Source organism: Jaculus jaculus, chromosome 10 (genome assembly GCF_020740685.1).
Source record: "Jaculus jaculus isolate mJacJac1 chromosome 10, mJacJac1.mat.Y.cur, whole genome shotgun sequence".
NCBI classification, from domain to species: Eukaryota; Metazoa; Chordata; class Mammalia; order Rodentia; family Dipodidae; genus Jaculus; species Jaculus jaculus.
Genome location: NC_059111.1, coordinates 40,851,100 through 40,874,359, shown reverse-complemented (window position 1 = coordinate 40,874,359; position 23,260 = coordinate 40,851,100). Strand labels below are relative to the sequence as shown.

At 42.9% G+C, this 23,260-nt stretch overlaps 1 protein-coding gene across 6 annotated transcripts in view; it reads right to left on the bottom strand.

The window, feature by feature from the left end:
* Positions 1 to 20,110: 20,110 nt before the first annotated feature.
* Slc17a5 (solute carrier family 17 member 5) overlaps positions 20,111 to 23,260 on the bottom strand; it is a 68,543-nt gene continuing 65,393 nt past the window's right edge. For 5 of the 6 annotated variants that reach the window (XM_045160622.1, XM_045160619.1, XM_045160620.1 and 2 more), the window contains one exon: positions 20,111 to 20,670. In XM_045160622.1, coding sequence (XP_045016557.1) covers positions 20,533 to 20,670 — 138 coding nt within the window. In that variant the 3' untranslated portion in view covers positions 20,111 to 20,532. The remainder of the gene's footprint in view (positions 20,671 to 23,260) is intronic. The other variant, XM_045160623.1, reaches the window with a different exon arrangement.

Below are 23,260 nucleotides of genomic sequence, written 5' to 3'. Positions count from 1 at the left end.
CAACAAACACACAGAAGATGAAATCAGAGAATCAATCACTCCCGTTCACAATTGCATCAAAAATAAATAAATAAATAAAGTACCTTGGAATAAACTTAACCAAGGAAGTGAAGGATCTCTACAATGAAAACTTTAAAACATCCAAGCAAGAAATTGTAGAACATACTAGGAAATGGAAAAAGATCCCTTGTTCTTGGATCAGAAGAATCAATATTGTGAAAATGTCAATCTTACCAAAAGCAATCTACACATTTTTAAAAAAATTTTTTTTGTTGTTGTTCATTTATTTATTTATTTATTTATTTGAGAGCGACAGACATAGAGAGAAAGACAGATAGAGGGAGAGAGGGAGAATGGGCGCGCCAGGGCTTCCAGCCACTGCAAACGAACTCCAGAGGCATGCGCCCCCTTGTGCATCTGGCTAACGTGGGACCTGGGGAACCAAGCCTCGAACCAGGGTCCTTAGGCTTCACAGGCAAGCGCTGAACCGCTAAGTCATCTCTCCAGCCCTACACATTTTTTTTTTAAAGATGTTAGGTATTTTTTTAAAGTTTTATTATTTTTATTTATTTATTTACTAGAGACAGAGAGAAGGGTGGGGGGTGAGAGAGAGTGAGAATGGGCATGCCAGGGCCTCTAGTCGCTGTGAATGAACTCCAGACGCATGTGCCACCATGTGCATCTGGCTTATGTGGGACCTGGAGAATCGATCCTGTGTCCTTAGGCTTCGCAGGCAAGTGCCTTAACCGCGAAGCCATCCCTCCAGCCCAACAATCTACACATTTAATGCAATACCCATCAAAATCCCAATGGCATTCTTCACGGAAATAGAAAACACAATCCAAAAATTCATTTGGAATCACAAAAAAATCTCAAGTATCTAAAACAATACTGAGCAACAAAAATAAGACTGGTGGTATCACCATACTTGATTTTAACCTATACTACAGAGCCATAGTAACAAAAACAGCATGGTGCTGGCACAAAAACAGACATGTTGATCAGTAGAACAGAAGAGAGGACCCAGATGTAAGTCCAGGTAGCTATAGCCACCTGATATTTGATAAAAATGCCAAAAATACTCATTGGAGAAAAGACAGCCTCTTCAGCAAATGTTGGGAAAACTGGATATATATCTCAGAAGGATGAAAATAGATTCATCTCTCTCTTCATGCACAAGAATTAAGTCCAAATGGATTAAAGACTTAACATCAGACCTGAAACTCTGAAACTGCTAAAGGAAAAAGTAGTGGAAACCCTTCAACATATTGGTCTTGGCAAAGACTTTCTGAATCTAACCCCAAATGTTCAGGCAATAAAACCACAGATTAACTGCTGAGATCTCATGATATTACAAAGATTTTGTATGGCAAAGAACACTGTGAATACAGCAAAGAGGCAACCTACAGAATGGGAAAAAAAAATCTTTGCCAGCTATACATCTGATAGAGGATTAATATCTAGGATATACAAATAATTCAAAAAATTAAATAATAAGAAATCAAACAAGCCAATTAAAAAATGGGCAATGGAACTAAATAGGGAGTTCTCAAAAGAAGAAATATGGATGGCATATACACATCTAAAAAATGTTCTACATCCCTAGTCATCAGGGAAATGCAGATTAAAAGTACATTGAGATTCCATATCACTCCTGTCAGATAGGCTACCATCATGAAAACAAGTGACCATAAATGCTGGCAAGGATGTGGAAAAAGAGGAACTCTTCTACACTTTTGGTGGGAATGCAATCTGGTCCAGCCATTTTGGAACTCAGTGTGAAGGTTCCTAAGACAGCTAAAAATAGATCTACCATATGACCCAGCTGTAGCACTCCTAGGCATATATCCTAAGGACTCATCTCATTACCTTAGAGATACTTGCTCAATCATGTTTATTGCCACTCAATTCACAATAGCTGGGAAATGGAACCAGCCTAGATGTCCCTCAACTGATGAATGAAGATTATGGCACATTTATACAATGGAGTTCTACTCAGTGGTTAAAAGAAAAAAAAAAAAAAGAAGTTATGACATTTGTAGGAAAATGGATGGATATGGAAAGGATTATATTAAGTGAGGTTACCCAGGCCCAGAAAGCCAAACATCGCATGTTCTCATATGTGGATCCTAGCTACAGGTGATTGGACTTCTGTGTGAGTAGGAAGAAAACTCAGCAGCAAATTCCAGTAAGCTCAAAAAGAGATATAAAGAAAAGAGAAAGGAAGGGAGGGGGGTACTTAATAGGATGGTATCGTATATATGTAATAGAAGAATAGATTAATGGGGGTGAAAAGTGAGGTCAGGGGAAGAGATTGAATAAAGGAAAGGTGGAGGGAGGGCTAATCAAAATCTAAGAGGATACAAATAAATCATATGGAAATGTACTTTTTTTGGACAATGGAACATTCAGGAGCCATAGATTGTTACTAGAAAATTTTCAGTGCCAGGGATGGGATACCTTTCAGTGAGTTGTTGACAAGGGAGGTCCCTTATGCCCCCAAAACATTACAAGCCATTGCCGAGGCACTTGGTCTCCCACCAGGAATAGATGGTAAGACCCTATTACTGAAGACTCCACATACTTGGACTGCAAGGCCACTGAGAAATCCTGCTGGAACTGAGCTGATAACCTCCTCCATGTAGACCAGCTGACAGAAAGCTGGAAGAAGCCATTCTGCATGCAGTTCAATGGGAGAAAGCGAAATCATCAATGAAGATACTCAACAGTGGACACTGCAAGCCTAATATTTTACCAGCCAGGCCAAATGAGCCAATGGGTGCAGAAGTCCAGAGAGAGAATGGGCGCACCAGGGTCTCTAGCCACTAGCCACTGGAAATGAACTCCAGATGTGAGCAGCACCTTGTGCATCTGCTAACGTGGGTCCTGGGGAATCAGACCTGAGTCTGAGTTTCACTTTGCAGACAAGTGCCTTAACCACTAATCCATCTCTCCAGGCCCTGTTCCAGGCTTTTGACTACATTTTCAGGCACGTATTCCTTTCCATGGAGCACACTTCCAGTCCAATTAATGAGTAGTTGTTTTTCCCCATATGACATAACAGACATGCCACTATTGCACCCGTTGGCTCATTTGGCTTACCTGGCCAAACTTAAGGCTTGTAGTGTCCACTGTTGTTTAGCTTCAATGATGACTTCTCTTTCCCATAGGGATGCATTCAATGTAGCTTTTCCAGCTTTCTGTCAGCTGGTCTATACAGAGGAGGTTTTCAGCTCCAGCTTGATTTCTCAGTGACTTTACAGCCCAAGCATGTGCAGTCATCAGCAATAGGATCTTACCACCTATTCCTTGTGGGAAACCAAGAGCCTTGTCAATGACTGGCCTGTAATATTTTGGGAGCATCAAGGACCTCACTGGTCAACAACTCACTGGAAGGTATCCTACCCCTGGCACTGAATTTTTTTCTAGTAGCAATCTATGTCCTCTGGGTGCACTATTGTCTAAAAAAGCAGGTTTCCATGTTTCTATATGGCTTATTCATAACTTTTTAATGTTTTTTTCAAGGTAGGGTCTCACTGTAGCCCAGGCTGACCTGGAATTCACTTGGTAGTCTCAGAGTGACCCTGAACTAATGACGATCCTCCAATTTATGTCTCCCTAGTGCAGGGATCAAAGGCATGTGCCACCATGCCCTGCTATTGATTTTTTTTTTTTTGCCTCTGACTTTTTGTAGGTGTTGAGGAACTGAACCCAGGCTGGCAAGCCTTAGAAGTAAGAAAGCACTTTTAACCACTGAGCCTTTTCTTTAGCCCCCTTATTTATTAAAAATAAAAATTTCAACCAGGCATGGTGGCACATGCCTTTAATCCCAGCACTTGGGAGGCAGAGGAAGGAGGATTCCTGCGAGTTTGAGGCCACCCTGAGACTTCATAAATTCCAGGTCAGCCTGGGGTAGAGCTAGACCCTACCTCAAAAAAATTGTTTTTCATTTGCATATGTGTGCCTGCCAGGGTCTTTTGCTGCTGCAAATGAACAGCAGACATTTGTGTTACTGTTTTTTGCATCCATCTGGCTTTACGTGGGTGGTGGGGAATTAAACCTGTGCCAAAAGGCTTTGCAAGCAAGCATTCTTTTTTTTTCTTTCCAAGGTAGGGTCGCTAGCCCAGGCTAACCTGGGTCTCACTCTGTAGTCTCAGGCTGGCCTAAGACTCACAGAGATCCTCCTATCTCTGCCTTTCTAGTGCTGGAATGAAAGGTGTGCACCACCATGCCTGGCTATTTTCATCCTTCCTTTTTTCTTTTTTTTTTGAGGTAGGGTCTCACTCTAGCCCAGGCTGACCTGGAATTCACTATGGAGTCTCAGGGTGGCCTTGAACTCACAGCAATCCTCCTACCTCTGCCTCCTGAGTGCTGGGATTAAAGACGTGCACCACCACACCCGACTCTTTTTCATTCCTTCTATTTGACCTTGAGCTCTTTGTTCTCTTGTGTCCACATTCCCAGTGCTGGATTACAGACATGCAAGACCATGGTTGCTTATCTTCAGATAGGCTTTTCTTTCTTTTACTTGTAGATTTGAAAATTCTTTTATTTATTTATTTATGTTTTTTCCAGGTAGGGTCTCACTCTAGCCCAGGCTGACCTGGAATTTACTATGGAGTCTCAGGGTGGCCTCAAACTCATGGGGATCCTCCTACCTCTGCCTCCCCAGTGCTGGGATTAAAGGTGTGTGCCACCATGCCTGGCTTTCTTTTTTTAAACATATTTTATTTATGTATTTGAGAGAGAAAGAGGTAGAGAGTTAGAAAGAGAGAATGGATGCACCAGGGCCTCCAGCCACTGCAAATGAACTCCAGATGCATGCCTCCCCTTGTGCATCTGGCTTATTTGGGTCCTGGAGAGAATCGAACCGAAATCCTTTGTCCTTGCAGGCAAGTGCCTTAACCGCTAAGCCATCTCTCCAGCCCAAAATCCTCTCTCTTTTTTTGATTTATGTATTTGAGAAAGAGAGAGAAAGAGAGGCAGATAGAAAAAGAGAATGGGCACTCCAAGTCCTCCAGCCACTGCAAACGAACTCCGGACATTTGCACCACCTTGTGCATCTGGCTGTGGGGAATCAAACTTGGATCCTTAGGCTTTGTAGGCAAGTGCCTTAACCACTGAGACATCTCTTCAGCCCTGAAATCCTCTCTCTCTCTCTCTCTCTCTCTTTTGGAAATCCTCTTCTTAAAAATATTTTATTGACAACTTACATACATATTGACAATATATCAAAATCATAGTACTCTTTCACCATCCTCTCTTTCCTCCCTCCTGAGCTCTCCCTCCACTGAATTCTTTCTTCTTTCCAACTAGTTTTTATATATTTTGGTTTATCGAGATAGTGTCTCACGCTAGCTCAGGCTGTCCTGGAATTCATTATGAAGTCTCAGGCTGGCCCCAAACTCACAGTGATCCTCCTACCCCTGCCTCCTGAATGCTAGAATGGCATGTGCCATCACACCTGGCTCTCTTCTATTTTGATGTCATCATTTTTTTTTCTCCTATTATACAGCCACTGTGAGGTCATGAATATCAAGATCACTTTGTGTCTGGAAGACAGTGTTGTAACCAATCCTATCCTTCTTTTGGCTCTTACAATCTCCCCATCCCCCCTTCTACAATGGGTCCTGAGAGTTACAGGGTGTGATAGAGATGTCTCATTTAGTGTTGAACACTCAACTATCACTTCTCAGCCCTTTGGTGAGTTTTGAGTACCCCCAGTTTTCACCACCATCTGATAGAAAAGTTTCTCTAACCAAGAGTGAGAGTAGGGAGCTGGAGAGATGGCTCAGTGGTTAAGGTGCTTGCCTGCAAAGCTTAATGACCTGAGTTCAATTCCCCCATACCCATAAAGCCAGATGCACAGTGGTGCATGCCTTTGCAATTTGCAGTGCCTGGAGGCCCTGGAGTGCCCATTCTCTCTGTTTCTCTTTTCTTTCTGCTTGCAAATAAATAATAAAAAAAAATTTTTTTTTAAATGAGAGTAGGTGTGGAGAGATGGCTTGGTGCTTAAGGTGCTTGCCTGCAAAGCCAAAGAACCCAGGTTCAATTCCCCAGGACCCACATAAGCCAGATGCACTAGGTAGTGCATGCATTTGGAGTTTGCGTAAGGTGGTGCATGTGTCTGGAGTTTGTTTGCAGTGGCTGAAAGACCTGAAACATCTATTCTTTCACTCTCTATCTGCTTCTTCCTCTCTCAAATAAATAAACAGATAATAATTTTTAAAAAGTGAGAGTATGTGCAGGGGGTGATGGAGCACACTTTAAGCCCCAGCATTCAGAGGCAGAGGGAGGAGGACTGCAGTGAATTCAAGGCCACCCTGAGATTGCATAATGAATTCCAGGTCAGCCTGGGCTAGAGTGAGACCCTATCTCAAAAAACAAAAACAAACACAAACAACAAAAATGCTTTAAAAAGATGGGCTAGCAATGGCTTAATAGTTAAGGCACATGCCTGCAAAGCCTAAGGACCCAAGTTTGATTCTCCAGGTCCCACTTAAGCCAGATGCACGTGGTGGTGCATGCGTCTGGAGTTTGTTTGCAGTGACAGCAGGTCCTGGTGCACCCATTCTCCCTCTCTCTGTCTCTAATAAATAAATAAAAAAAAATAGGGCTGGAGAGATGGCTTAGCGGTTAAGCGCTTGCCTGTGAAGCCTAAGGACCCCGGTTCCAGGCTCGGTTCCCCAGGTCCCACATTAGCCAGATGCACAAGGGGGCGCACGCGTCTGGAGTTCGTTTGCAGTGGCTGGAAGCCCTGGCGTGCCCATTCTCTCTCTCTCCCTCTATCTGTCTTTCTCCCTGTGTCTGTCACTCTCAAATAAATAAATAAATGAATGAACAAAAAATATTAAAAATAAATAAATAAATAAAAATAAATCTTAAAAAAAAAAAAAAAAGAAAAGAGAGAGAGAACCAGGAATGGGCACTCAGGAGGTAAAGGTAGGATCACGATGAATTTGAGGCCAGCCTGGGACTACAAAGTGAATTCCAGGTTAGCCTGGGCTAGAGTGTGAGACCCCTACCTGTAAAAAAAAAGGGGGACTGGAGAGATGGCTTAGTGGTTAAGGTGTTTGCCTGCAAAGCCAAAGGATCCAGGTTTGATTCACAGCATTATCAGTGCTCACATTTAAACACTGTTTTTTTTTGTTGTTGTTGTTTTGTTTTGAAAATATGCTTTGAATATTCTATTGTGGCATCTTTTGGTGAATGATGTCACCAGAATCTTGGACTGGCTCTGGCTGCCCCATAGCTCCCTGGTCCTTGTGATCTCTGTGGAAGAAATATGAGGCACATAGAATAGTTATTTTTTAAAAATTAATTAATTAATTTATATATCAGAGAAAAAGAGGCAGAGAAAGAGAAAGAGAGAAAGGGAATGGTTTCCATGGATCCTGGGGAATCGAACCTGGGTCCTTTGGCTTTGCAGGCAAGTGCCTTAACCACTAAGCCATCCCTCCAGTCCAGAACAGTTTTTAAAACAGGCAGAGCTTATTACAAAGGAATGTGGGTAGCCATGAAAGGCAGCCAGTGGCCAAAGAAACCACTGCAGAGGGAAACGCTCTCATGGGATGAGAGTGGGCAATGGCCAGAGACCACTGTGCTAACCTATATGCTGAGGTGGGCTTCCCATTATATCTCAAGTTTCTAGACCATCTTTCCTGAGGGAGATTTGCCGCCCATGTTATTCATGATTTACAAGCCCTTTTGGTATTAAACTTTTTTTGAGATAAGGTCTCATTTTTGTAGTCATGGTTGGCTTAGAAATTGATATGTAGAATAGGGTGCACTTGAACTTTCAGAGATCCTGCTTCTGTGTTTAACATTATAGCCTTGCAAGACCTCCTGGGTTAACTCTTTTTTTTTTTTTTTTTTTCAAGGTAAGGTCTCACTCTGGCCAGGCTGTCCTGACTTCACTCTGTAGTCTTAGGGTGGCCTTGAACTCTTAGTGATCCTCCTACCTCTGACTCTCAAGTGCTGGGATTAAAGGTGTATACCACCACGCCTGGCTCTGTCTCTCTTTTCTCTTTCTCTCTCTGCTTGCAAATAAATAATACATGCATATATATATATATATGTATATATATATAATTTAAAATATATTTTATTTATTCAAGAGATAGAGAGAGAGAGTACCTCAACAGGGCCTCCAGCCACTACAAACGAACTCCAGATGAATATGCCACCTTGTGCATCTGGCTTTTTGTGGACATTGAGGAATCAAACCTAGGTCCTTTGACTTTGCTGGCAAGTGCCTTAACCCCTAAACCTACAATATTCCTATATACAAATCATATATTTATTTATTTGAGAGAGAGAGAAAGAGAGAAAAAGAGAGAGAGAATGGGCCTCTTGTCACTGCAAGCAAACACCAGACAAATGTGCCACTTTGTACTGTGTGTACACTGGGGAATTGAATGCAAAGCCTGCAAGTACCTTTAACCACTGAACTGTTGTTTCCTCGGCTCACAAAATTATGTAATTTCTTGTTTGTTAACAAAAGTAGAATAAAACAACATATGTTGTTCAACAAATGTTTGAATGATTTCAATTTGAGAGACCTTTCAAATTGTACTTTGTTGTGCTAAGGATTGAACCTGAGGCCTTGCATATGCTAGGCAAGTGCTTTACCATTGACCTACACTCCACAGCCCCCACAAACATTTCTTTTTTTTTTTTTTAATTTTTATTTATTTATTTATTTGAGAGTGACAGACACAGAGAGAAGGACAGATAGAGGGAGAGAGAGAGAATGGGCGCGCCAGGGCTTCCAGCCTCTGCAAACGAACTCCAGACCCCTTGTGCATCTGGCTAACGTGGGACCTGGGGAATTGAGCCTCGAACCGGGGTCCTTAGGCTTCACAGGCAAGTGTTTAACCGCTAAGCCATCTCTCCAGCCCAACATTTCTTGAACACTTCAAAGACCTGACTATTCCATCAAGATTCATCAGACAAGTATCTTTAATCCCAGCACTTGGGAGGCAGAGGTAGGCAGATATCTGTGAGTTCAAGGCCACCCTGAGAGACTACATAGTGAATTCCAGGTGAGCCTGGGCTAGATAGTGAGACCCTACCTCCCCCCCACCCGCTCTCCCCGCCAAAATTCAATCTCAACCTAGCTTCCAGGGAAATGCATGCTTCAGGTTGTCCAGTGAAATAGTAAAAGCCTCAAAACAAGAGCTATTTCTAGGTCACTGAGGCAAGTGTAGTCCCGATATCATGCATGATCCCAACAGGTGTCAACATTGTAGAAAACATCAGCACTTAAAGATTTGATACTGCATATGTATATGTATTCATGTGTATACTTATGAATGTCTTCCCCTAGAGTCTATGCTAGCATAATCTGAGAATGTGCACATGGAGAGATGAGCTTAAATACTTTTGGTTTTTTTTCAAGGCAGGGTCTCAGTGTAGCCCAGGCCACCTGAAACTCACTCTGTAGTCCCAGGCTGGGCTCAAACTCATGGCTATCTTTCTACCTCAGCCTCCTGAGTGCTGGGATTAAAGGCGTGTACCACCACACCTGTCTTAAATCCTTTTTTAGCTCAATTGTGTAATCATGGCTTCTCACAAGTGCAGACTGGCAGTGATGTGGAACTTCTAAGTTTTCTCTTCCCCCAGTATCAAGATAAAGTGGAATAAACAGGCACTTGGAAAATTACTAGTGTTCTTCCTCAAGGCCTGTGAGAAGAGAGGGCAAGCAAGTCATTGTGTTTCCTATATTCTCATGATTGCTTGGATTCACAGCTTCCTGTCCAATGAAATTGTAAAAGCATTTCCTGAATTTTCCTTTTAAAAAGGCCTTGTGAGCTGTCTGAATTTACATTTTTGAGTAAGGTAATTTATTTTTTTTAGCCAAAATTAGGAATTTACCATATGTCTATTTAAAAAAACATATTTTAATTTATTTATTTGAGAGAGGGAAAGAGAGAATGAATGGGCGCACCAGGGCTTCCAGCCACTGCAACCAAACTCCAGATGCATGTGCAGCTGACTGACATGGATACTGGGAAATTGAACTGAGGTCCTGTGGCTTTGCAGGCAAATGTCTAAACCACTAAGCCATCTCTCCAGCCCTACCTTATGTCTATTTATGTGAGATAGTAACATGCTTTTTTTTTTTTGAGGTAGGGTCTCACTCTAGCCCAGGCTGACCTGGAATTCACTCTGAATTCTCAGGGTGGCCTTGAACTCACAGCAATCCTCCTACCTTTTCCTCCTAAGTGCTGGGATTAAAGGCGTGCACCACCATGTCTGGCAGTAACATGCTTTTATTGGGAGGGACTAGGTCATTTCCTAGTGTTTTGCCTGCTTTCAAATTCATTATTTATTTATTTATTTATTTTTGTTTTTGGAGGTAGGGTCTTGCCCAGGCTGACCTGGAATTCACTATGTAGTCTCAGTCTGGCATTGAACTCACAGTGATCCTCCTACCTGTGTTCTGCCTCCTGAGGAGTGGGACTAAAGGTATGAGCCTCCACATCCAGCTTCATTTTGACTTTTTTATTTGAGAGTGAAAGAGAGACAGAGACAGAGATGGGGGGGAGGGAGAAAGAGAGAAAGAGAGAGACAGAGAGGGAAAGGATTGGTGGGCCAGGACCTCAGCTACTAAAATCAAACTCCAAGCACTTGTGCCACCTAGTGGTCATATGCAACCTTGTGCTTGCCTCACTTGGGATCTGGAGAGTCAAACTTGGGTCCTTAGGCTTGACAGGCAAGTGCCTTAACAGCTAAGCCATCTCTCCAGCCCTTTATTTTGATTTTTGAGGCAGGATCTCATTTAGCTTATGCTAGCCTTGAACTCCATAGCCAAGGATGATTCTCTTACCCACTACACCTCCTGAGTGGTAGGATTATGCTTTTATGCTGCCATATTGGCCACCATGCTAGTTCTGCCTTCACAATGACTGTTTTTGTTTTTTTTTGTTTTTTTTTTGTTTTTTGCTTATTTTTGTTTTTTTAGGGTCTCACTCTGCCTCAGGCTGACCTGAAATTAACTATGTAGTCACAGGGTAGCCTTGAACTCATGGCGATCCTCCTACCTCTGCCTCACAAGTGCTGGGATTAAAGGTGTACGCTGCCACATCTGGCTTGCATTGAAATGCTACTTGGATATTTTTTCTTTTTCTTTTCTTTTTTTTTTTTTGAAAACACCTACTATACCTTTGAAGTGAAATTCTTCTCCTTCGACTATACCCTGGATTCTTACGTTTGATCTTTTCAGTGTCCTGAATATATTGAAATTAATATTCATACTTTCTTATTAGCTTGTCTTTCTCTTTATTGGACTGTATTAGATCTACCACCTAGTCTTCTAGTTTAGATATTCCGTCCTCATGCATTCTACTGGTGAGATTTTCTATAGAGGTTTTTTTTTTGGTTTTTCAAGGTAGGGTCTCACTCTAGCCCAGGCTGACCTGGAATTCATCACTATGGAGTCTCAGGGTGGCCTTGAACTCACAGCAATCCTCTACCTCTGCCTCCCGAGTGCTGGGATTAAAGGCGTGAGCCACCATGCCTGGCTATCACTGTTTTTTTTTTTTTTTTTTTAATTTCATTAACTGTGTCTTCATTGCTAGTAAATCTGACTGGTTTTTCTTTATTATTTCTATTTCCTTATTTATGTCTTGTATTGACCTCTTTATTTCATTAAATTGGTGTCCTGTGTCTTCTTTGATTCCTTTAATTTCCTCTTTCATTCCTTTGATTTCCTCTTTGACTTCTTTGAGCACATTTATAATCATTCTTTTGAAATCTTTCTCAGGCATTTCCTTTAACCCATTCTGACTGGAGGTCATTTCTGATGCATTAAAACTTTTTGGTGGATTTATATTGTCTTGATTTTTGGTGTTTCTTGTGTTGTAATGTACATAATTTTGCATCTTGGGTTAATTTAAGGCTTAGATTTTCTAGTTAGCATCTGGTTTACATGGGTCCTGGGGAATTGGTCCTTTGGCTTTGCAGGCAAGTGCCTTAACCACTAAGCCATCTCTCCAGATGAAGCATCTGAATTAAAAAAAAAATTATTTATTTGCAAGGAGAGAGAGGGATGGAGAGAGACAGAGAAAGAGAAAGAGAGAGAGAGAGAGAGAGAGGAAAAAGACAGACACACAAAGAGAATGGGCATGTCAGGGTCTCTAGCCTCTGCAAATGAACTCCAGACATATATGCCCCTTGTGCATCTGGGTTATGTGGATCCTGGGGAATTGAACCTAGGTCCTCTGGCTTCACAGGCAAATTCCTTAACCACTAAGCCATCTCTGCAGCCCCAAACATCTGGTTTCTTAATGAAATAAAGGCTACAGAGAGACATTATAACCAATGGCTTAAACTAACTGCTGACCTCAGTGTCTGTCTCATTTCTTTCATAAACCTGATTTACAGATTGGCACATTAATTCCCACAGGATTTGATTGCTGGGTGTATAATGATGTTTTGCATGGAAGTTTTCAAAGACTGGAATTTAAGAAAAAGGTTTGAAGCCAGGTGTGGTGGTTAGGCCTATAATCCTAGCATTTAGGAGTGTGAGTGAGGTAGAAGGATGGCCTCAAGTTGAGGCCAATCTGGGCTACATAATGAGCTCCAGGTCAGCCCAGGATACAGACTGGACCTTGTTTCAAACCAACCAACAGCGTTTCATAAATAAGAATGTAAGGGCTAAGGAGATGGTTAAAAAGGCATGTGCTGGCGGGCCGTGATGGAACACGCCTTTGATCCCAGCACTCGGGAGACAGAGGTAGGAGGATCACTGTGATTTCAAGGCCACCCTGAGACTGCATAGTGAATTCCAGTTCAAAAACAAAACAAACAAACAAAAAACCCCAAATCCCCCCCAAACCACCCAAACCAAACAATTCCCCTAGAACTGCTCTGTTGTCAAATTTCTATTGCTGGGATGAACCAGCAATAGGAACCAGTTTATGGGAGAAAGGGATTTATTTGAAGCTTACATATCCAGGGGAAGTTCCATAGTGGCAGAAGAGGCTGGTTCCCTTTCACAGGTTCAAGCAGAGACACTATATCACCACAAGCAAGCACACAGGGTCAGCAAGCAGCAAGGACCTTGGCAGAGCACAGACTGCTCTCTTACACCTTTGGGCTGGAAATTAGATTTACCCCAAGTTAACATCTTAGGGCTAGACCCCTAGGATCTGCTCCCAGGGACACCTCCAGCCAGGCAGCTGGAAGCAGGTTTTATTTCATGTTTGTTTATTTAATTATATATTTTTTGAGGTAGGGTCTTGCTCTACCCCAGGCTGACCTGGAATTCACTAAGTAGTCTCAGGCTGGCTTCGAACTCATAGCAAATCTCCTACCTCTGCCTCCTGAGTGCTGTGAACAACGGTGTGTGCCATTTCCCTCAGCATTTTTTTTTCAAGGTAGGGTCTCACTCTAGCTCAGGCTGATCTGAGATTCACTAGGTAGTCTCAGGGTGGCTTGGCCTTGAACTCATGGTGATTCTACCTCTGCCTCCCAAGTGCTGGGATTAAAGGTGTGCACCACCACGCCTGGCATTTTTTTCAATTTCAATTTTTTTTTTTTTTGGTTGGAAAGCTTTAATAAAACATCTAGTGTATGGGAGGGGCATACATTCAAACTACCATACCCCCAAAATAATTTCATCACTTATAACTTACTTTTCTTTCTTCTCAAGACAAGGTCTCACCATGTAGATCAGGCTAGCCTTGAACTGACAGCAATCCTCCTGTCTTATTCTACCAAGTGCTGGAATTACAGGTTGGAGCTTTCAAGGTTGTTTATAATTTATTTTGAGTGTGTATGTTTTTTTTTATTATTTATTTATTTATTTGAGAGTGACAGACACAGAGAGAAAGACAGATAGAGGGAGAGAGAGAGAATGGGAGCGCCAGGGCTTCCAGCCTCTGCAAACGAACTCCAGACGCGTGCGCCCCCTTGTGCATCTGGCTAACGTGGGACCTCGGGAACCGAGCCTCGAACCGGGGTCCTTAGGCTTCACAGGCAAGCGCTTAACTGCTAAGCCATCTCTCCAGCCCGAGTGTGTATGTTTTGAGACAGGTTCTTGCTAGGTCTGGCTGGTTTGGATCTATGCAGATAGACCAGGTTGGCATCAAACTTCTACCTTTGCCTCCCTCCAAGTGCTGGGATTATAGGAATGAATCATCACACTCAGTTATTATTTACTTGGAGTTAACAAGGTGTCATTTCATCCCTATGAGTTAGATTTGCCAGGTGTGGTAGTGCATTCCTAGAACCTAGGGTCTCACTGTAGCTCAGGCAGACCTGGAATTCGCTATGTAGACTCAGGGTGGCCTCAAACTCCTCCTACCTCTGCCTCCCAAGTTCTGGCATTAAAGGTGTGTGCCACCACGCTGGTTTCCTTTAATTAAAAAAAAATATATATATATTTCAGAGAGAAACAGGCAGATCAGGGTGGGGAGGGAGGAGGATGAGCATGCCAGGAACTCCAGATGCATGTGTCACCTTGTGCATCTGGTTTTATATTGGTAATTAGGAAATTGAACCAGAGTCCTTAGGCTTTGCAGGCAAGTGTCAACCACTGAGCAATCTCTCCAGCCCGTTTTGTTGTTGTTAAGAATAACATTAAAAAATATATATGAAGCCAGGCGTGGTGGCGCACGCCTTTAGTCCCAGCACTCGGGAGGCGGAAGTAGAAGGATCGCCATGAGTTTGGGGCCACCCTGAGACTCCATAGTGAATTCCAGGTCAGTCTGAGCTAGAGTGAAACCCTACCTCAAAATAAGAAAAAATACACACACACACACACACATATATATAAAGCTGGCATGGTAGCACATGCCTCTAAGCCCAGCACTCAGGAGGTAGAGGTAGGAGGATAGCTGAGAGTTTGAGGCCATCCTAAGACTACATAGTGAATTTCAGATCAGCCTGGGCTTGAGTGAGACCCTACCTCGAAAAAACAAAATGTGTGTGTGTGTGTGTGTATGATGAGAAATTTCAGTTTTTAGTTCGTTCAACTAAAGAGTTTACTAAATATTTAAAAACTAGAATAGCTTAAGCACATGCACAGAAATCTTGCTGAGGCGAATCCAATTGATGTTGCATTTAAGATACTTGTGAAGGGCTGGAGAGATGGCTTAGCAGTTAAGGCACTTGCCTGCAAATCCAAAGGACCCAGGTTCCATTCTCCATGATCCACATAAACCAGGATACACAAGGTGGCACATGCATCTAGAGTTTGTTTGCAGTGGCTGGAGGCCTGGCACACCCATTCTCTTTCTCTCTCCCTCTCTGTCTCTCTCTCTCTGCCTCTTTCCCTCTCCCTCAAATAAATAAAAATAAAATATCAATTAAAAAAAGATGTTGTGAAGAACCTAAGAGAGATAGGGACACACAGAAACATACTCCTAGACAAAATGACCAAGGATAGAGGGCTTAAGGAGACCTACTGAGCCCCAGGGTGGCCAAGGTCATGTACACTGCACTGTGTCCTTACTGCCTAGCAAAGAGTACATACTTAATGTTTGCTGAATAAATACACATTCTCTTTTTTAAAACAGCCTGTCCATGAGTTTAAAATAACTGCAAATAAATAAATGTTTAGTGGATCAGAGAGATGACATCTCAATCTGAAAGGTGGAGAAGCCAGGTGTGTTGGCACATGCCTTTAATCCCAGCACTTGGGAGGCAGAGGTAGGAGGATCGCTGAGAGTTCAAAGCCACCCTGAGACTACATAGTGAATTCCAGGTCAGCCTGGGTAGAAGGAGACCCTACCTCGAAAAAAAAAAAAAAAAAGTGTGTGTGTGTGTGTGTGTGTGTGTGTGTGAGAAATTAGTCATGGAGATGGGGTTGAGGAACAACCTTCCAGTTCTAAAGGACGACATTAATAAAGGTGTGGAAAGGGAAGTTGAAGCAGGAGTAGAGGGACATAGCTGATGTTGCTATCAGTCACAGTGAGAGAAGATTGAGAAGGGTAGGGCTGCTAGTTACAGGCGCTTACTGGGTGTGTGAAGAGAATCATGGGGTTCATCTCGGGAGACCCCAACCAGGATGCACTGGTGGGAAGCTGGTACACGGGAGGGTCAGACCAAAGGCAGTGAGACCAGTTCATTAATTCATCCCCTAGGTATAAAAGCCACAGATCCACCCTCAGACTGCATAGTGAATTCCAGGTCAACTTGGGCTACAGTAAGACCCTACCTTGAAAAACCAAAAACACAACAAAACAAACAACAAAAACATCCAGAGACATGAGAAAGCCTAGTACATAAGATAGGTGGTTGATTAGCCACAGGCTAAGGGCGTGAGATTGGGAAGAGAGAAAAACAACTCTAGGTCTAACCCCAAGTGACAAGGGAAGCTGGTAGTTTAACCAGAAATAAGAGCAGCTGGCATTATGAGATAGGGGCTCAAAGCCGGGCATGGTGGCGCATGCCTTCAATCCCAGCACTCAGGAGGCAGAGGTAGGAGGATCGCCATGAGTTTGAGGCCACCCTGAGACTACATAGTGAATTCCAGGTCAGCCTGAGCTAGAGTGAGACCCTACCTCGAAAAACAAAACAAAACAAAACAAAACAAACAAACAAAAAGATACGGAGTCAGGGAGCAAAGTTGGATTTACCTAGTCTCAGTTGCCAACCTGGTGGGTATCACAAAGCAGTTTGAGCAATATGTGCTTTGCTTTGTCAGTGGTGTTTTGACTAGGTGACACTCCCTCCCTAACCTAGGGGCCTGGCCTGTCTTCCCTCTGTATAATTAATTGTTCTTTTTTTCCTTTCCTGTTATTCAGTTCTTGCACATATATATTTTATGTTCCTAGGACATTTTTATGTTGTTTAAAAGCTAGAGAAGATTAGATTTTTGGTGTCAGGGTGTCATTTTAGCTCAGGCTGAACTGGAACTCACACTGTAGACCATTTAGTGATCCTGCCACCTCAGCCTTTTGAGTGCTGGAATTAATTAACTCTAACCCAGGCAGACCTGGAATTCACTATGTAGTCTCAGGCTGGCTTCCAACTCACAGTGATCCTCCTACACTTCTGCCTGCCAAATGCTGGGATTAAAGGCGTGTCACCACACCCGGATGTGACTCTGTGCAACCAAAAGAAGAGACAGAGGTTAGAAGCAAACTTAGAGGAGGTGATGTGGGAATTTACATTTTTTTAAAAAAATATTTATTTATTTATTTGAGAGAGACAGACACAGAGAGAAAGACAGATAGAGGGAGAGATAGAGAATGGGCGCGCCAGGGCTTCCAGCCTCTGCAAACGAACTCCAGACGCGTGCACCCCCTTGTGCATCTGGCTAACGTGGGACCTGGGGAGCCGAGCCTCCAACCGGGGTCCGTAGGCTTCACAGGCAAGCGCTTAACCGCTAAGCCATCTCTCCAGCCCGGAATTTACATTTTTGTTGTTGTTGATGATGCCCTGGAAATCACTCTGTAGTTTCAGGCTAGACTCAAACTCAGTGACCTTACGTCTGCCTCCCCAGTGCAGTCATTAATGGTGTGCCAACACGCCCGGCTATTTACATTTTTTTAACATAGATTCTGAATATGTACCTCAGGGTAGCCTTAAGCTCAAGGCTTTCTGCCTGTCTCTGGGGTACTGGGGCTCCAGGTGCCACCATGCCTGTCTGAAATACTTAGAAGAGGCCCTTTCTCAGAGCCAGTAAGGAAAGTTATGTATGTGCACAGGGCATCCCTGCACCCCGGCTCAGCAAGCACTCTGCCACTGAACTGCATCACCAGCCTGCTTCTCAGGCTCTTCATGGCAGGGATGAAGTCAGAGCCAAATGGGGTTCTGGGGGGGATGTAGAAGACATAAAATAGTCATGGAAGACACTAAAAATTCCACAGGAGAGTCAGATAAAAAAAAAAATCAACCCCAACAGTTTATTTTGATATTTTATAAGATATATCATATGGCAACTTAATGTAATTTATATTTACAAATTGAACAATAAATTTACACAAATGTATTCACAAGCTACATTAAATAAGTTTACAGGTAGTGCTGAGAAAATACAAAACACAAAGCAAGTTTATTTATTTTTAAATTTAAATTTAATTTTTACGAGAAGAGAGAATGGGCATGCCAAGACCTCCAGCTGGTGCAAACAAACTCCAGATGCATATACCACTTTGTGTGTAGGGCATCTGGTTTTACTTGGGTACTGGGGAGTTGATCCTAGGTCCTTTGCCTTTGCAGGGAAGCACCATAACCACTAAGCCATCTCTCCAGCTCAAGTTTATTTTTGAGAATAGGGTCTCATTTATCCAGGATGGCCTGGAATAGGCTATGTACTTGAGGATGACCTTGAATTTATCTTCCTGCCTCCAACTTAAGAGTTCTGAGATTATAAGCATGCACCACCAAACCTTTTATGTGGTGCTAGGGACTGGACCCAGGGCTTAATGCATGTTACACACAAGTTTTACAAATCAATTTTCAAATCCTCTAAGTGACTTTAGACTATGCCTAACAAACCCATGAGATGATGATGGATCAGGAAAAACTGGAAGATGGTTTCATGAGCCAAGAGTGAAGGTGTTGAGGTCTTTATTTGTTTTTTTTTCTTTTTTTTTAATTTTTCGAGGTAGGGTCTCACTCTAGGCCAGGCTGACCTGGAATTCACTATGTAGTCTCAGGGTGGCCTCGAACTCACGGTGATCCTCCTACCTCTGCCTCCCGAGTGCTGGGATTAAAGGCATGTCCACCACGCCCGGCTTTGTTTTGTTTTTTTTTTTTGAGGTAGGATCTCATGCTAGTCTAGGATGACCTGGAACTCACTATGTAGTCTCAGGATGGCCTTGAACTCACAGCAATCCTTCTACCTCTGCCTTCCAAATGCTGGGATTAAAGGTGTGCAGCACCATACCCGGCTTATTTTAGTTTTTGAGGTAGGGTCTCACTCTAGCCCAGGCTGACCTGGAATTCATTATGGAGTCCCAGGGTGGCCTCGAGCTCATGACCATCCTCCTACCTCTGCTTCCCGAGTGCTGGGATTAAAGGTGTGCACCACTACACCTGGCTATGCCTGGCATTTAAAAAAAAAATAATTTTATTTGTTTGAGAAAGAGGCGGGGGGGGGGGAGAGGAAAAAAAATGAGGGTGCCAGGGCATGCAGCCACTGCAAACAAACTCCATATGCATGCGTCCCCTTGTGCATCTGGTTTATGTGGGTCTTGGAGAATCGAACCAGGATCCTTTGGCTTTGCAGGCAAATGCCTTAAATGCTAAGCCATCTCTCAAGCCCCACTCCCTGCCTTTAATTACTCTGATGTACCCCAAGAAACAAAATTTCTACTTAGGAAAACCAAAAAGATAGCCAGGCATGGTAGTGCAGCCTTTAATCCCAGCTCTAGGGAGGCAGAAGTAGGATGATCGCCATGAGTTAGAGGCCACCCTGAGTCTACAGAGTGAATTCTGATCAGCCAGGGCTAGAGACCCTACCTCGAAAAAACAAAAAACAAACAAAACCCCCCAAAAGAAACAGAACTTGAAAATTTATACTCTTTAATCATGGATGACACTGTTTACATTTGACTAGGCATCATCCTCTTGTGCGGGTTACCTGCCAGTAAACAGTCTAAGGTGCTGGGAAGGAAGGCTCTATATCACAGCTGCAGTTCTCACTGCTCGAATCTACTTTGGGCTTTCCTCATTAGCTGCCATTGGGATGGGGATGGGGGTGGACTGTATGACCTGAGACTTGACCCTGGGCCTGCACTTGGACGCTGCCTCTGGAAGTGCTGGGCACTGTCCCTAAAGCAAGGAAGGAATGCCTGGCAGCTGTCTGGGCATGGTTCCCTCAGTCTATTAGTCTGGCCAATTTACATAGGTCCTAATGTTTATACCTATATGTCAGGGAGAAACAAGAACAAATGACTTTTTTAAAAAATAACTTTATTTGCAAGTAGAGGGGGAGACAGAATAGAATGGGCATGGCAGGGCCTAGTATCATTGCAAATGAGCTCCAGACACACATACATTGCCTTGTGCATTTGGCTCCATGTGGGTACTGGGGAACTGAACCCAGGCCATCAGGCTTTGTAAGCCAGCTCCTTTAACTGCTCAGCCATCTCACCAGCCCCAAGAACAAATCCATCTTTCCATTCTCCCTTCCTTTTTCTTTCTTTCTATTTTTTCAAGGTAGGGTCCTGCTCTATCCCAGACTGGCCTGGAATTCACTATGTAGTTTCAGGCTGGCCTCAAACTCATAATTCTACTATTTCTGCTTCCCAAGTGCTGGGATTAAAGTAGGACTACTATGTCTGGTTCATAAATGACTTTTATGAATTGGACAAAAACAGGTATCTAACAAAACCTGAGACATTACCTACATTAAGCAAATGTATTGGGGGGAGAGGGCACTTCAGCTCATTTCCTTAAATACAGCCTTCAATAGCTCATATTACATTTTGTGGTTATAAGCCTTAAAAATTAAAAACAATATTATGGTACTATTTATTTTGTATACAGAATATTTACATTAAAATATCAAAGGCACTTTAAGGCTACATGATAAAAATAAATCAATAGAGACAGGATTCCTTATTGTTTGCATCAGCTTCTGTGTCCATGGTGATCAGTGAGAGCCCACTTTTGCACTTCACCTTTGGCAAATAGCATAAACAAAATGGCACCAAATACATTAATAGCAGCAGCAATATAGAAAACAATTTGCCATTCTCTAATAGTGTTCTGTAGAGAAAGAAGAAAAATGCAAATTAAAAAAACTCTTCACACTCCGCTTTATAAGAAAGATGGTAACACAAGGTCATTATAACAGCAACATTTTTCATACAATGTCCATGCTTGAAACAACCCAAATATCCATCTATAGCCAGACTGTGGAGTATTTTATTATATAACAAGATGAATGCACTACAGCAACACAGATACATCTCACAAAAGTATTAAGCACAAAGAAGTTGGCAAACACAGCCAATATTAATTCCATTTATAGAAAACTCAAAGTTATAAGTAATTTAAAAATATCTTATTTATTTTATATATAAAGATAGAGGCACGTTGAGAGAGAAAATGGATGTGCCAGGGGCTCTAGCCACTGCAAATGAACTCCAGACACATGTGCTAACCCTCATCTGGCTTACATGGGTTCTGGGAAATCAAACCCAGACCTTTAAACTTTGCAGGCTAGTGTCTTAACCATTGAGCCATTTCTTCAGCCCCAAAGTTATAAGTAATTAAATATTTTTTTGTTTTGTTTTTTTGAGGTAGAGTCTCACTCTAGGCCAGGCTGACTTGGAATTTAATATGTAGTCTCAGGGTGGCTTCAAACTCACGGTGATCCTCCAATCTCTGCTTCCCGAGTGCTAGGATTAAAGGTGTGCACTACCACATCTGGCTTAAAATTTTTATTCATTTATTTGAGATACAGTGAGAGAATAAGGCAGTATGGACATACCAAGGCTTCCTACCACAGCAAATTCCAGATCCATGTGCCACTTTGTACAACTGGCTTTAAGTGGGTATTGGAGAATCAAACCCAGGCCATCAGACTTTATAAGCAAGCATCTTGCCCAATGAGACATCTCTCCAGCCCAGGAAACTCAAAATCAAATTAAAAAAATATTTCATTTAGGGCTGGGGAGATGGCTTAGCAGTTAAGGTATTTGCCTGCAAAGCCAAAGGACCTCGGTTGGATTCCCTAGGACCCATGTAAGCCAGATGCACAAGCAGGCACATGTATCTGGAGTTCATTTGCAGTGGCTGGAAGCCCTGGCATGCCCATTCTCTCTCTCTGCCTCTTTCCCTCTCTTACATAAATAAAATATTTTAAAATATTACATTTATTTGAGAGAGATAGAGACAAATGGGGGGGGGGAGGGAGGGAGGGAGGGAAGGGGGGAGGGAGAGGGAGAGAATGAGCATTCCAGGGCCTCTAGCAAATAAACTCCAGGGACTTCCAGTTAAGATGGTGGTGTAGGAACCACACCAAAGCAGCCCAGGGGAGAAAAAGCCAAAAAAAACCAACCAACCAAACAAACAAACAAAAAAACCTAAAACACCTAAAAGACAAACCAGCAAAATACACTCTTCTACCTAAAAGTGAGGTGTATAAAAAATTACCAATGGCAGCAGAGAGGTAGAAGACATCCAGAGAATCCAGAGCCCACATAGACAGGCAGAAGCGGCTCCAGCAGCGTTGGCACCAGGTCCGTGGGGCCACAGCTGCAAGGCTTGGCTTAAGCCACAGGAAAAGCCAGGTGAGGGAATTTTCCACTCACACCAGAGCTCTTCACAAACTCAAGAAACATGAAGGGAGGACCACAGCAGCCACTGGAGGTAGAGGATCATGAGGTAGAGGATCACATGGACCAGCAGGAGAACTAGAGCCACCATCCACAGCCTCCCCTCCCCTACCACCAGCATAAGCGACAGCAAGCACCAGAGACCTGGGGAAGAGAGATCCTAGCACCAGTGACCAGACCAGTAATCCAGTGACCCAGCCAGCATACTTGAATGCACAGTGCACCAAATAGGGACACAAGTAGGAGTGCAGCATAAATGAGACCAAAATCATCCCAAAAGGTAACTGGGATTTCACCAGGTCAGTACCCACCAAATAAGCCTGGTATATAAGCTTGAATTGAAAGTGCTAATTGCACCTTCCATATCAGGATAAATTATGTTAAATATGATGGATGGTTGGATTTGCCATTCTTCAATAAGCTATATTTTGGGCTTGTTATTTGTTGCTTCCTGATTTATAGTGTCTTTGTTTACTCTTCTGTTGTTCTAATGAAGGGTCTCACTTGGTCACAAGCTGATTGGAACCCTCAACAGATCAGAAATCTTAACCACCTAGCTGACAGTATTAAGGGTATGGGGCAACACACACCCTAAGGGACAGTGACTTTGTTAGAAGATCTGTATTCTGGGCTGGAGAGATGGCTTAGCGGTTAAGCGCTTGCCTGTGAAGCCTAAGGACCCCGGTTCGAGGCTCGATTCCCCAGGTCCCACGTTAGCCAGATGCACAAGGGGGCGCACGCATCTGGAGTTCGTTTACAGTGGCTGGAAGCCCTGGCGCGCCCATTCTCTCTCTCTCTCCCTCTATCGTCTTTCTCTCTGTGTCTGTTGCTCTCAAAAAAAAAAAAAAAAAAAGATCTGTATTCTGTGTTGTTTTTCATTGAATGTGTACATTGTTTAGTTAAATTTTAGAATCAGCCTGTATTTTGTTCCACTCAGCATACTTGAATACTCTCATAACAGGCAAACCCAACACCTAGGGTCACTTTTGTAGATACTCTGAGAGTCTTTTTTTTTT